The 13,539-nt window shown below is 41.5% G+C and overlaps 4 protein-coding genes across 6 annotated transcripts; 2 read left to right on the plus strand and 2 right to left on the minus strand.

The window, feature by feature from the left end:
* Positions 1 to 223: 223 nt before the first annotated feature.
* Positions 224 to 4,116, minus strand: LOC105693865 (melanotransferrin). Its single transcript, XM_012414079.3, has 7 exons — positions 3,926 to 4,116; positions 2,925 to 3,337; positions 2,524 to 2,821; positions 1,912 to 2,435; positions 1,688 to 1,852; positions 1,520 to 1,608; positions 224 to 1,438 (listed from the first exon to the last, which is right to left on the minus strand). Exons 1-7 carry the CDS (start codon positions 3,996 to 3,998, stop codon positions 457 to 459), a joined length of 2,544 nt encoding a protein of 847 aa, XP_012269502.2. The 5' UTR covers positions 3,999 to 4,116; the 3' UTR covers positions 224 to 456.
* Positions 4,117 to 4,267: 151 nt separating this feature from the next.
* On the plus strand, positions 4,268 to 11,679 carry LOC105693552. Its single transcript, XM_012413568.3, has 12 exons — positions 4,268 to 4,572; positions 4,689 to 5,077; positions 5,145 to 5,215; positions 5,297 to 5,525; positions 5,625 to 5,750; positions 5,843 to 6,280; positions 6,355 to 10,106; positions 10,223 to 10,349; positions 10,425 to 10,567; positions 10,664 to 11,246; positions 11,339 to 11,418; positions 11,603 to 11,679. The coding sequence occupies exons 1-10, from the start codon at positions 4,520 to 4,522 to the stop codon at positions 10,862 to 10,864; spliced, it is 5,529 nt and encodes a 1,842-aa protein (XP_012268991.2). The 5' UTR covers positions 4,268 to 4,519; the 3' UTR covers positions 10,865 to 11,246; positions 11,339 to 11,418; positions 11,603 to 11,679.
* Positions 11,240 to 12,210, plus strand: LOC105693570 (28S ribosomal protein S18c, mitochondrial). Its single transcript, XM_020856701.2, has 4 exons — positions 11,240 to 11,288; positions 11,339 to 11,418; positions 11,603 to 11,810; positions 12,092 to 12,210. Exons 1-4 carry the CDS (start codon positions 11,240 to 11,242, stop codon positions 12,208 to 12,210), a joined length of 456 nt encoding a protein of 151 aa, XP_020712360.1.
* Positions 11,889 to 13,413, minus strand: LOC105693554 (swi5-dependent recombination DNA repair protein 1 homolog). 3 transcript variants are annotated; one of them, XM_012413588.2, is made up of 4 exons: positions 13,276 to 13,413; positions 12,970 to 13,147; positions 12,688 to 12,901; positions 11,889 to 12,568 (listed from the first exon to the last, which is right to left on the minus strand). In XM_012413588.2, exons 2-4 carry the CDS (start codon positions 13,140 to 13,142, stop codon positions 12,374 to 12,376), a joined length of 582 nt encoding a protein of 193 aa, XP_012269011.2. In that variant the 5' UTR covers positions 13,143 to 13,147; positions 13,276 to 13,413; the 3' UTR covers positions 11,889 to 12,373. The 3 variants fall into 3 exon arrangements, with proteins under 3 accessions (XP_012269011.2, XP_048514921.1, XP_048514920.1); XM_048658964.1 differs by having other exon boundaries at positions 12,970 to 13,136; positions 13,276 to 13,407; XM_048658963.1 differs by having other exon boundaries at positions 12,970 to 13,407.
* Between the last annotated feature and the right edge of the window lie 126 nt (positions 13,414 to 13,539).

Genomic DNA, 13,539 nt, shown 5'->3' on the forward strand with positions numbered 1-13,539 from the left:
CGGTACAGTATATAAGTATTCATATTTGTAAATAAATAGCTCCTAAATTATGTACAAAAATTGGACGGACTGGATTACATTTTATGAACGAGCGTATTAATAAAACTCTGCTATTTTCATAGCAGAGTTCAACGGTTTTTAAAACCAGACAGTCAAGTTTCATGAATATTCTGAGCTAACGATCCACTTAGATATGTCAATTTTTTTGATTGCTCCTTTTTTCATACTTCAGTAAAACTGAATTTATATTTTGGTCCTAATGGAACAACGTTAACTGAAAGTTTAGTCTAAAAAATCTATCCTATAAATAAGCTGCCAGCTTTTCAGATCATGTTCAGATGTGGAAACAATAACGTTTGGAACGTTACTAGCTTAGGCTCCTTAAAAATAATTTCTTATCGGTAAGTTTGAACACTTGTATGTAAAATGACATTGTGAGTCAGATGCGGGTGACTTCTACCCGCTGAAAATCCAAGCCAAAATTCGCATAACAATCGTTCCGACTATAGAGTATCGAATGGCCCCGGCGCCCGCGTTACAATCGACGATTCTCCTCGCCCTCATAAAATCTGAGCCCAAGTAGGCGCTGAATTGCCGTTTCTCCGGGGGAATAACGACCAGCTGCTGCGCGGCGTCTTGGAATATCAGATCGCTGAAGGGCGGTGCGCTGTAAAACATGCTGAAACTGAACTCGTCCTGATCTTTTCTGCCGTAATACTGCTGAGCGTAGACGAATAGATTGATGTACGCGTTAATCTCGGTCTCGTTGTACCCGTAATAACCGCCGCGAGTGACGATCGCGTTGGCGGCGACTTTTCCCAAATTGCAACGCATGTAATCCGAGGTGGGACGACGCGTCCCGTCCGGGCAGAGGAGCTCGAAATCTTTGGTAAACGTGTTGCGGGCCCAAAAGGACCTTCGCTTACCGTCTGTGTTCTCCGCGACGGTCGTGTGCTTCACAAAGGCTACGTCACCTCCGCCTTCGACCAAGCACCTGAAGGCTCCGGTGTACCCGTAATAGTCTTCGGAGGCATCTCGTCTGCAGTATCTGTAACTTACGCCGTGGCACAGGTCGCACATGTTGTCGTAGGGGACACCGGTGTTGTATTCCGTGCTCAGGGCACCGGGGACGCAGGATTTCGTGAAATACTCGGCGGCGGCGCGGACCGAGTCGCATCCATAACCTCTGATCCATCCGTTCGAGATCAAATACGCCAGGGGATAGACCCAACCTGCCGCGGTATTTATGCCCGTGTGACAGGTGTACTTGTTCTTCAAGTAGGTCAAATCTGTGCTCGGGTCTTCCTCCTTGGCTACAGCGACAACGTAATACTCGGGGCTTCCCAGGTTGTAGACTTCAGAGATGAAAGGGACAAGCCCGAAACGTAACCCTGCCGTGTACACGTCGCTAGCGTCGAACACTGCCACGTCGGCATTACTGAAAAAAGCCCATGGCATTCACTGAATTTTTACGATTCAGTTTACGATAACGTGCAATCTGATTTCAAATTTTGCTCACCCATTCTGTATGGCCTGCATGCAATGGATTTGGCTGTGGCCTTTGTAACAGACCATTTCTGGTTTCAGTAGCTGAGCTTTCAGAGCAGTCTGGAACAGAAGATGGGAGATGGAATAAAATGGCGCTTCTGATGAAACAGGGAATCCTCGTGGACCTGAAAATGCTTACCCTCATTTTAACACACTTGTCCAATTCAGGCTCAGATGTAACGCACAAAGTCATCCTGTTCACCGGGCACTGTCTAACGGCTAGAATGGCGTCCAGCGATCTTCCCAGGTAGCCCGGATGATTTTGATCTTTCTCGGCCAGAGGGACAAAGTCTCGGGCAGAATCCTGTAAGATCGAAGTACTCGTTAGGACTTCGGAGAGATTGATTCGAGATTTTTACTCACAGAGAACAGCAGATTGTGACGGTTTCCATATCTTGGCGCTGATTCGAACAAGTTAAAGCTCTCGATAGGCAAGACCTCCGAAGGGTTGCCCGAATCCGTGTACGTTATACCAGGACGATCCCAAGAATAGAGTCCGTTGTTATTTCCATTCTCAAAGCTCCTATCCGATCCGTCTCTGTTATAATTTCTGTTTCCATTGATGCTGCCGTTGTAGTTTCGGTTATCGAATCGATTCTCATAGTCCTGGCGGTTGTCGAAGGTAGGCCTGTTCCCAAAAGCGTCCTGATTTCCAAAACGATTATCGTTGGTATTCGTTGAATTCGAATTCGGATCAATGACAAGAAATTCGCGACTGGCTTTTCCCAAAAATCGTTGATACAATCTTCGGGTTTCAGCATTCGTCGCTGACGAAGTAACGATTGCCCTGGATGGTACATTTCCCCAATTACAGCTGCGATAATCATCCACTGGCCTTCGGGCTCCGTCACGACACAACAACTCGAATTGATCCTTGCTGACCGAATCTATTGAGATAATTCGTCGTTGAGTACTTAGAATTATCTGGTCAACTTTGAGATATTTTCACTTCATTTATTAATCTTAAAAACTCACTCAAATCGAAATTCGTCGATGTCATCTCGTGAACCGTGTTGTGCACGAGAAAAGCAATTTCACCAGCCTCAACTAAGCATCTGAAGGCCCCTTCGTATCCCGCGTACGGATCTGCACTGGTACATCTTCCGCCAGGAATTTTTCCAATACAGAGTTTACACAACTGATGAGAATTGTCACCCAAAGGATTATACTTGTCGACTAACGAATTAACTGCACAACTCGGTCCAAAGTAGTTTATCGTTGACTTTACATGATTATTACAATCGATTACTTTCATTCCACCTTCCAACATGAGCTGCAAAGATTGATAAAAAACTGCATTACTCTGATCACCTCCTACCGATTCTGTGTTCAAATATCACAGCGGATGAGCATATTCGAATAAATCAATAAAGTACCGTCTGAATTGGTATGATCCATCCAGCTTGAGTTCCGACTCCTGCGAAGCAGGCTTTTTTTCCCCTGAGATCGTTGAGGGTCAAAACATCGGGAAGTGTCCCTTTTCTGACAACCGCAACTGCGTATTGATAATTCAATCCGCTGTCCAAGATTTCTTGCATTATTGGTAAAAGACTGTGATATCTCCCTGCGATAAAGACTTCCCCCGCATCCAATGTAGTGAGGTGGGCCTCTTCTTTGTCCAGCATCGTCATACAGTCCTCTTTGTTGAATGCCTGCTTGCATGTCAATGAAATATAGTTGAATCCAAAGGACGAAATCTTCGAATCTATCGCCTTAGAAAATGCTTCGCATTTTCGCTGTTCCGCATCGGATGTCGTACACCACGCCGCAGTGTTGTTCAAATTTTGTCCTGTGAAAATAATGTCACATGCCGATGAAAAGGAGCATTTGGTTCTCAAGAATTATTGAAGAGAGTTGGAAATATCATGCAGCTCGATGAAAGGAAAAATTCAAATTTTGCAACAATCATCTCCACAGTTAAGAATCATTCAATTAAATTTAGAGCAATGGTAAATGAGTCATGGTCGAAACGTGCATACGTCAAGAATCGTAAGCCACGCCCATCGTTACTTGATGCGCTTACAAACAGATCGGGGTTATCATCCCGTAATAACGGGTCACAACCCCTGGAAACTCGAAACGCAGACGGCGTTTTGTAAAACACGACATTGCAAATGTTGACCGTTGCATTCGAATTACTAGCCGTTCTAAACGAAATCAAACAAACGATAACCGTTGAATGATTCACTTTTTGCATTCAGAGCTCCTGCCGTTTATTTCATTCCGTTAAATATCCGGTGATTGCTTTAGAATGACAGTTTTATTTTTCTCATTATTGTACGTTACGCAACTAAAAAGACGCTACTGTCTTAGAAATTGGATTAGATATCATTCACGTTGATCCAATATTATGATTAAGATACGAAGAAATCTTTACCGTCGCATGATTTTAAAAGTTGACAGATCACCAGCACGCTAATTGTCAAAAATATTTTCACGCCGCACCGCATTATCACACTTATTTTAATCTAACATTAATAAACTATCGAGACGAACACGTAATAAACGACAACACCCAACTTTGACGACGCCACGCTCGGGCTGTGGCACGATGTCAGTAAATTGAATAGATTTTGTTAGCAGCGCGATGCAGCCTGCTAGCGGTTAAAACTACCAACAACAAGTGGTGTTTTTGACACCGTGATGACACTACTGTCATGACGCACCGAAACTAAATTTTGAAATTACTTGTATAATAACACTGAAATTCTAGCTCAATTCTCGCTTATCTACCTCTTTTAGCTTTCTGTCCAGCTTATTGTTAGCTTCAATTTATAGCGCCATCGTTGAACTCGATTCGCTTCTCATTTTGCGTGGTGGTTGTGGAATAAAATTTTCAAATTTCACTGATTTCCAATAAACAAAAGTTGTCAGAACAATTTTAGAACTTATCGGCACTCAATTCGTGACACAAAATCTTACATTTGGAAAAAACTAAATATAAAAAAAAGCACTAATTTTGAACTAACAAATGTCAAAATCTTCAAAAACCTCTATTAGAAGCTACGGAAAACAAGGAACAAGGTGAGAGTATAAACTTTCAAGTATTCAAAATACAAATGACATATTCGAATTGACGCAGGTTATCTGTCATTCACAAAAATCCATGACATCAATCTCTTTTTCTTACAACGAAACAGAAAGAAAGTCAAGAATTGTGAGAGCTTGTGGAAACCGTTCGGGTTCTGTTGCAATATTAACAACAGCGATAATGAGACACGTTATGATCAGCGCAGACCACCTTTTACATCTTCCCTGGTGGCCCTATCGCCAATTCATGGATCGCCTACGCTTAATTTCCACTATCAATATACCGAACCTGCTGCTCATATCAAACGCAAAGTGTCAAAAGGGAAATCGAAATCGAAAGATTGGAATTTGGAGGGCAATCCATGCGTGCTAACTGGTGGACCATTATTATGGTATCAAGAGGACGAAATTGAGATAGCTAAAAATCAGTTTTGGGAGGAGAAACAAATGCTTTACAACAAGGAAGCTGACAGAAATGCACTCATTGGAGAAAAAAAAGGTACTTTGGTTAAGAGAAAGTCCATAACACACTTTACGGGCTGTCATGTATTACATTTTCTTTCCAGTCAAGACAAAGTTTGATGAGGTGACAGACACAGCTGCTCCACGGTGGTACCAAGATCTTTCAATTCTCCAGGTATATAAACTTATGAACAAACAAAATGCACTTGCAAGAGTCAGGGGCTGATCTAATCGTTTGATCCATCTGAATTTTAAGATGAAACAAGTCCTAGCACTCGGAGAGACAATGACTGCCGACTATGAAGAAACTATTACTGTTCGAACACAAAATGCTCTTGCCACAATCGGCGTGACGTCTACGTTATTCAAAATTGCTCCACAAATTATTAAAAAGCTACAGCGAAGTACCAGACTCGAGCCTATTCAATTTCTGCGCGAGATTTACAAAAAAGTGACTGGACAATATTTTGAAGACGAAGAATACAGTTCGTTATGAGATATTAATATTGTTTTGACTGACTTTTTCCAGCAACGGAAATGTAGCTTGGTTCAACATCTGGATTCTAATGTATTTTTAATTTCAGAGAAGACCTATGACTGTAACGAGAGAATTATTTTGTCGGCAATTGCATTCCTGGCACTGCCTAATACGGTGATTGCATTGAACAAAAGGTTACCATGGATCAAAAAACCGGTGTTTCCTTCCAAACGTGAGTCGTTAAATCTCATCGTACCTTCTAAATGTGTGCCTCGTTTGAAGAAAATCTAGTTGCTTTTTTTCCCCGGCCTAAAAATCGAACAGCCGATCCCCCACAGACTTCGACAATTCGTCGTGGACTCTACAAATCGCCCTATCAGGAGCCGCTTTTCGGAATACCCGATTGGGTGACGTACAGAAAAAGTCTGGATAAATGGTACGAAAAATGCAAGCTCGTACCAAGGCCCAGAGTAATTCTTCCGCAACTGAAGACAAAACAATCAAATAACAAAGTGAATTTCGAAGAAATGAATTCCAGCGACCTCGGCCAGAGTCTCACACCCGACAAGAATAATTGGCACGATTCAAGAACAGAGAAACAATCAGAAACAAATCTGCAAGAGAATGAAAAAAGTTCAGGAGTTTCCGGTGCATTGGTTAATTTCTCTGTTCCGAGTCTACCAGGTGGAGATAAACAAACTTTTGACTTCACCTTCTCCGGACTCGGGGAAAGTCCTGGCCCTGTCAATTATAAAATCTGTGGTAAATGTATTTTACTGATCGGAAATCCATGCTTCATATTCAGTCCCTGCTAATCTTTGAAAATTCAATTTTAGGCACCCTGAATCCACCTTTTCCAAAAAGAAAATCATGGCTCGGAGAAAAGGAGGCCCACTATGTCGTGTCAGGAATATGGGAGCACGAGGATCCTCCACAATGTCCGGTGACCTACGTGATGACCGGGATCTCTTCCGTAACTCCTGACAACAGCGACGAACAATTTTTTGCAGAATTAAAGCTGGGCGATGGTCCCCAGCGAGTGTATCCAGCAGGTAGAAAAAATTTGTCAAAAAATTGGCAAGAGTGGCTACAGGATGCGGATGAAGAATTCTTAAAAGTTGAGCGCGAGGCCAACAAACTTATAAAGAGTGTCAAAGCTACGATGAAACTTGTCATACCTGAAAACCGATGCGACGCTTGTTGTTCATGCAGGCAAACAAGAAAGACTAATCTGAAGGAGCATGCGACTAAATCTCCATATCTGGTCATCGATAGCATCGCAGTGGGCGATAATCAGGATAAATACATCGTCGGATCCTTGGCTTTGCATTCCCCGGCACCCAGCCCTGAGGAATCGACGGTGAATTTGCTGGAAGTGATCGCATCTAGGGAAACGCTTCAGAAGAAGCTTGTCATAAACGGCATCACCAACGACAATGGAGAAACGACGTACTACATTTCCGGTGTCATCCAGGAGACGGAACGCATTCCTAAAACAACCGTCTTCCACGAACGTCCTCCGAAACCACTACGCAACGTACCGCCCTGCGCTTGCACGATCGAACAAATGTTCAACGAAAAAATAATCCCCAGTGCGAGTGGCGACAACATACCGCAGACCAAGAAAAAGGGGATTTGTTTTGGACGAAAATACAGGCCGAACGAATCACCAGCTTTTACGTGCAAAGAATATCCGGATGACAAATCTTGCAGGAGGAATCCGTTCGACAACAAACTGAAAAGAGGAATTCCCCAGGAGACTGACGATTCGAGTGACGGGCCACCAGGAGAAAAAAAAATGTTCACGTTACCCGCGTTCAGCCCTTGCGGAGACGAAGATGGCATGGCGGTCTGCGGTGGACCATGGGGAACCAAAAATGTGACGGACCCAAAGGTTCTGGCCGCTCGGGAGGCCGAAGCCAAGGAATTAATTAGGAGTGCTGCAATTGCGGCCTCGAAAGCGCGCAAGGCTGCTGCGAGAAAGGACGAGGACGATGAAGACACCGAAGAAGAGGAAGACTCGGACGATGAGAAGAGAAAGAAGTTGAGCCCGAGAGAGCTTGCAAAAATAGCGAAAGAAGAAGCAGCTGCGAAGGAGAAGTTAAGAAGAAGTAAATTGAAACGTGATAAACTCTGTTCGGAAAGATTTACCGACGAGACCGATGTCATTGATGACGATAAAACTCCAGCGAACAAAAGCCCACCCGTGTATTGCGATTTCGATAATCCGTGGAATAGAATGCGAACGGCGCCCACCGTAAATCCGTGGGAAAATGAATACGAATGTTCTTTGAAACTTACACAGCCGGTATCGCCTTCTTCTGAGCATGAATCGGCTAAAAAAGGCACTCTCAAGATCACAGAGGGCACCTTGAAACTGAAAAAAGGGAACGATGGTGGAGAAGATAAGAAAAATCACGATCTTCGTGAAAAACGAGATAAAAACAGAAGCAACGATGGAGAAAATTATAAAAAAGAAAAGGACAAAGTCGAAATTATTTATGGCGGCAAGCAGGTGACTACTAGACCGCAAGAATCACGCGAAGCGGATTCCAAAAGAAATCTGTCATCGGGCTTGGACAGCAAGCCAAAAAAGGCCACGCAAGAAACCTCGAGGTCTCATTTATCTACAAAGAATAAAACACTGAAAGTGATCGATAGAGATTCTGGTAAATCTCGGGCTGTCAAGGAAGACTTAGGGCGCAAGAGGAAATCTTTGCCGGACGAATCAGAACCAGGTAAACTGCGAAGTAAGAAGCCAATGATAAAAAATGATTGCGGAAACGGACGACACGAAGATTGGGCAAAAATAAATAAAAGATTGCAGCCCCATAAGTTACCCAGGTCCAAAAGCAATGCCAAGTCTGAAAAACTTAAGTCCGTACAGGCCACCCGGTCATCGTCACCTACTCGCCAACCTCGGTCGCCAAACAAAATTGATGAAAAATCGACAGATTATATAGTCAGACCGGCAATTATTCCAACTGAGCAACGTCTACCTTGTCAGAGGGAAAATATGCACCTTAATGAACAACTCGATGATTGTGAATGTTCCCATGAGAAAGACCAAGAAGGAATCGATGCGGTCACCGATAGTAGCACAGGTCCATTTGGGTGGCGGACTGAATCGCAGCAAAAAATGCCTCGAGAAAAAACCTTAGTCTACCTTACGGAACCGGACAATCCTGTTGAAATGATAAAAGTGAGAAAAGGTGGACGGCCATGTATGTGCAGAGAAAATAGAAATAAAAAGAAAATCCTACTGTATAGCATTGGAGGACAAGTTAGCGTTGGAAAAGGTAAAAGAGGAATGAATCAGGCTCAGCTTATAGAAGGAGTAACTTATGTGACACCCCCGCAAAGCCAGAGAAACAGCAGCGAATATATCCCTGAATACGAACTGTTCGAATCTCCGTACAAATCTTGTGTACGAAAACAGTCTGACAAGAAATTAAAGTACTTGCAAAAACTTTCAACGCCCTGCGGTCTTCGATCTCTACGTGATCCAAATACTGAACCTTGCCCATGTGGACTGGATGTCGATGGAAAAAGTGAAAAAACACTTTTTGAAAGAAACGCTATCGATTCTAGCCTGAGCACCTCAGCCTCCAAAAGGAAGAGCTGGTCTGCAGCGATCAAAGATGAAGGATTAATCGACTACTTCGCTAATCCTCAAGACTCCGTACCGTGTTGGTTAAAGTGTGCGAAATTTGACAAACCTGGTTGCTGTATAAAACCGAAGTTACTGCAGGTTAAAAAACCTGTCTGCGAATGCAGGTACGAAAGAAGGGTCGTCAGAAGGGAAGAAGAGAAGCAGAAATGGGTGGATCGTCAGCGTCGTCTCAAAGATGCTAAAAAAGAACCGTACCTGCAAGTTGAGGGGACGTCCAGACCGATGCAGCGAGATACAAAGCTGATGATTTCGTCGGTCAAAAAAGTCTTACGGGATGGCGAGTTCATCCCCGAAACACAATACTGCGTATCCGGAGTAGCTGAAAACTATTGCATGGGACCTGTTGAACGTATTATTCCGGGAATCACTATGCAGAGTCCTGTGATTACACCGGAACCGAGCAAACCAGATATTTTATGCATGTGCGGACACAGACACTGGTCTCCGATGGATGTTAGAGCGGATAAAACAAAGCCAGAAGACCAATCGGTGCGACCAAAAGGCGACTATCCCTGTAGAGGCAGAGAGCAGCAGGAAATAACTGGGGCTAACATTGCTATGAATTGTGAAAAAAGAAGTACAGACTCCGATAACAATCTACCTTCTTATACCAAAAGTTGTGGGGATAGTGGTGGAGCTTCTATTCCAGGTATCGTTGGAAAGAGAAAGTCTACTGGAAAAAATAAGAGTGGAAGAAACTTGGATGAAAGTCCAAAACAAGATACAAAGAAGTTGACATTTCATATGAATAAAAAATCTGCAACCGGTGCTAGAGATGAGAAACTTAGCAAACGAGAGACAGAAAATTTCAAGAGCACTGGAGTAATGTCGAAATATGGAAATGTCCATGATGACATCGCGACGCAGGATATATCGAGCCATAAAGATGAAACAAATTTATTTGATCTGATGAAGGTAACTGCACCAAACCAATCCGTGTAACCAAGACTTGAAAATTCTTAAAAAAAAATTTATAGTTTATTTGAACTATGCAGCTTGGTAATGATTACAATAGAAATCATAACTTTCAGATGGAACTCAAGAAAATGGCTAACGAAGATTTTATCCTAGCAAAATTGCCTGAAAGCTGGTCTATGCCTCAGTTGAAATCATGGATCGAATACCGAGAAGGAAAAGTTTATAATTATTCCATGAAGGGTGAGGTCTTGCTATGGATTTTCACATTTTGGAAAATACAGATATTAATAATTCATCTGTTGCCTTTGTTATCAGAAGAGTTGTGCGAACATTCAAAGAAAACTTGGGCTATGATGGAACAGCGTAAGAAACCTATAATTCCACCACCCAGCTTAGGTCTGCGTCCAGCTAAAGTTGTTAATATGACTTTTGATCAAGTAGATGAATTGAAAAAAAAGGTATATCATTTTCATTCACTTTGAAGAAACACTGATCATATGATTTCTACTCTCAACATTTCTGCATATGAAATTAATTTCAATTCCCCTGATCAGATTCCTATTGTCAAAGCGAAATACTACAGTCAGTTGCGCAAAATGCGTGTGTCCGAAGCTCGGTCTTATTGGCATACGATGGAATTTGGGAAATTTCCAAGCCTAAGTTTCAAAGAAACATATTTCACATACATGCCTGGAAAAGAAGCTGACGGGCATGTATTTCGGCCATGGAAATTGGATGACTCCAAAGAAAGATAACTCTGAAATCGTGTAAACTTGCACTCAAGCTCGCTCAATCACCTGCGAACCGCTGCGAACATTATTGTCATGATTGTATTGATGGTTGTTCCGAGTAAATTAAATCAGCGTCATATTCACAGTGCCAAAAAATTTGAATGTAAACTGATCTTGTAATCGTAAGACAGAATAAATCAATAACGAATACAAAACCGAGTCTCATATTTTTACTCATCTCCGATCATCGGCCGATTGATCCTTAACATAACCTATCTTATTCAAAGAATACATGCGAGTTATCGGGCTCTCCGGGTGCGGAGGAAAACAAATTAATTGCAGAGTTATTGGATACAACCGACAATGTCGAATTACGGGTTAACTAGGAATATTGTCAGCATGACAAGTACGTTCGAAAATACTTCACGAAAAGTCTTAAATAACAAAGGTAGGTTTCCTTCCAATAATAATGTAACCTACATCTTAAAAAATTTTCAGGTCGATTGTTGTGGCGTTCCTCGTACCGATCTGTAAACACGACTACCGAAGTTCCAAATAATGAAGATACTGATGATCTCGTATGTTATGAATAAAACTATAATTTTTTCCCTCTGTCGCCCGATGCCAACAGTTTCCACGAGCTGCATATATGATCCTTGCTTTCGAATCATCCTATGTGATTTATTATCTGATGCATTGAACATATTCTCCTGGTTTTTATCTAACCATTCATCATTCTAAATTCGTGTTATCATTTTACAGCCAATCAAGATGGACAACCCATTTGCAAGAGAAACAATTAAATGCATCTTATGCACACATAATATAGAACCAGATTACAAAAATCCACGTCTACTCTCGCAGTTCCAGAGCCGATACACCGGACGTATTTATGGCCGTCACATAACCGGATTATGCACAAGAAAACAGCAGAGGGTTGAGGAAGAAATAGTAAAAGCACAAAATGCTGGTTAGTATCTAATGCGATCCTTCAACTGAATTGCAAAATCTTACGGTCATGTAATTCATCTTGGCAAGTAGCGATTGGTTCCAAGTAACGCCTTGAGTAGAAAAATTTATTCAACACTTCTTCAATTTGTTCAACAACCTTTCAATATATTAGATTTCAACTTTGGGTTGTCTTACTTCAACTAATACCACAGTATAGCACAGTGGTTTTTAACAATATATCAACCTCTGTCAGAAACAGTCTTTTGTCTTATTTTTAGACTCGGACAATCTTCTTTTCAGAAATTAAAGATAAATTTTATAATTTAGGACTCATGCCATACTACCTTAAAGAGGTAGCCTACGTAAAGGACCCGCTACTGTTTGATCCAGATCACCCGTTCAGACCACACAAATATTAAATATTTATGTTATAGTGTAATAATAAAATAAAGAACAAAGTTTCGTTATATGATTAGAAAAAAAACAATACGGTGGTATTCATTGAACGAATAAATAGCCCTATATAATATATATAATATAGTTGAGGTTTGAATATAATTCAACACTTCCATGACCTTCAAATTACGGGTACACGAAATCGCAATCTTCAATAGAATATTGTACCAATTCAGGAGGAATCCCTAGCTGTTCTAAAAGCTTACTCATGCTTACCGCGGTTTCTCCTTTACGACATATATCTTTATGAAACTCTACAAGCGCCTCTTGACATCCTCGAAGCCACCTTTTTATCAGATTTTCTAAATCGGTGGAGTCATGCTAAACAAAAAAGTAATCAAAAGTAAACCTGACTATAGGTATTCCAATCAATTCGAAAGTAATGAAATTTTCACATGGCGACTTGATTTTAAAATAATGAACAGAGAATGATTTCTGACCTTTTTTTTATATACCGATTGTCGCCGCAGTTCTTCTAACCTTAGTTTCTTATCCTGTATTCTTGTAGCAATTTCCTTAAGATCAACTTCATTAATTGATCGTTCCTCTTTGCTCATGAGGTTTTCTTGCTCATCATCTAAGCAGATCCTTTTCTGTAAAACTGATGACTGGACCGTTGCTTTACTTCTTTGTGGAACTGTTCTTGAAGTAATTCTACAAGTATGAAATGGACGCAGCTAGAATTTTCGGCTTCAAAGAGATTTGAAATAGGAGATACTCACGGGGATGAATCAAGATTTGAAGTCTCTCGCTGCTTAATTTGAGGATCAACTTTTCCATGTGGACTTAGAACAGAACGCAATGGTGATTGGAAAGGACGATTAGCAGCCTTGGTGTTTCTTAGTGGAGAAGGTTTATTGTATTTACCATCTCCGTCCATAACTGCTGTCTTCATAAATTCTGTCACAGAGACAGTTGCGTAGATAATTGAAATGAAATGCTGGATTGCAGTTGACGCAAAAGCTTTGACTACAATGTCATGTCTTGTTATTGATGTACAAGTAATTACAAGGTATTTGAATCCATACATATGCTAGATCAAGATGAATCCAGAGAAATTCATACGTTCTTCGGATGCAAGGAATCTTTCAATCCACCTGTGGGATTCGAATAAAGAAGTTAAGAAATAAACAAACAGTGCCGTCATTTGAAGCCGGTAATTCGATAATCAGTTTGACCAAGGCTGCAGAATAAAGTTCCTTGAATCTGGGGATAATTACCGTTTTCCCGCGGCGAGACTTTTAACTTGAAACCCTTTTTGAGGGAAGTTTGAACGGTATCTTGGAGTGGTT

This window comes from Athalia rosae, chromosome 7 (assembly GCF_917208135.1).
Source record: "Athalia rosae chromosome 7, iyAthRosa1.1, whole genome shotgun sequence".
NCBI lineage: Eukaryota > Metazoa > Arthropoda > Insecta > Hymenoptera > Athaliidae > Athalia > Athalia rosae.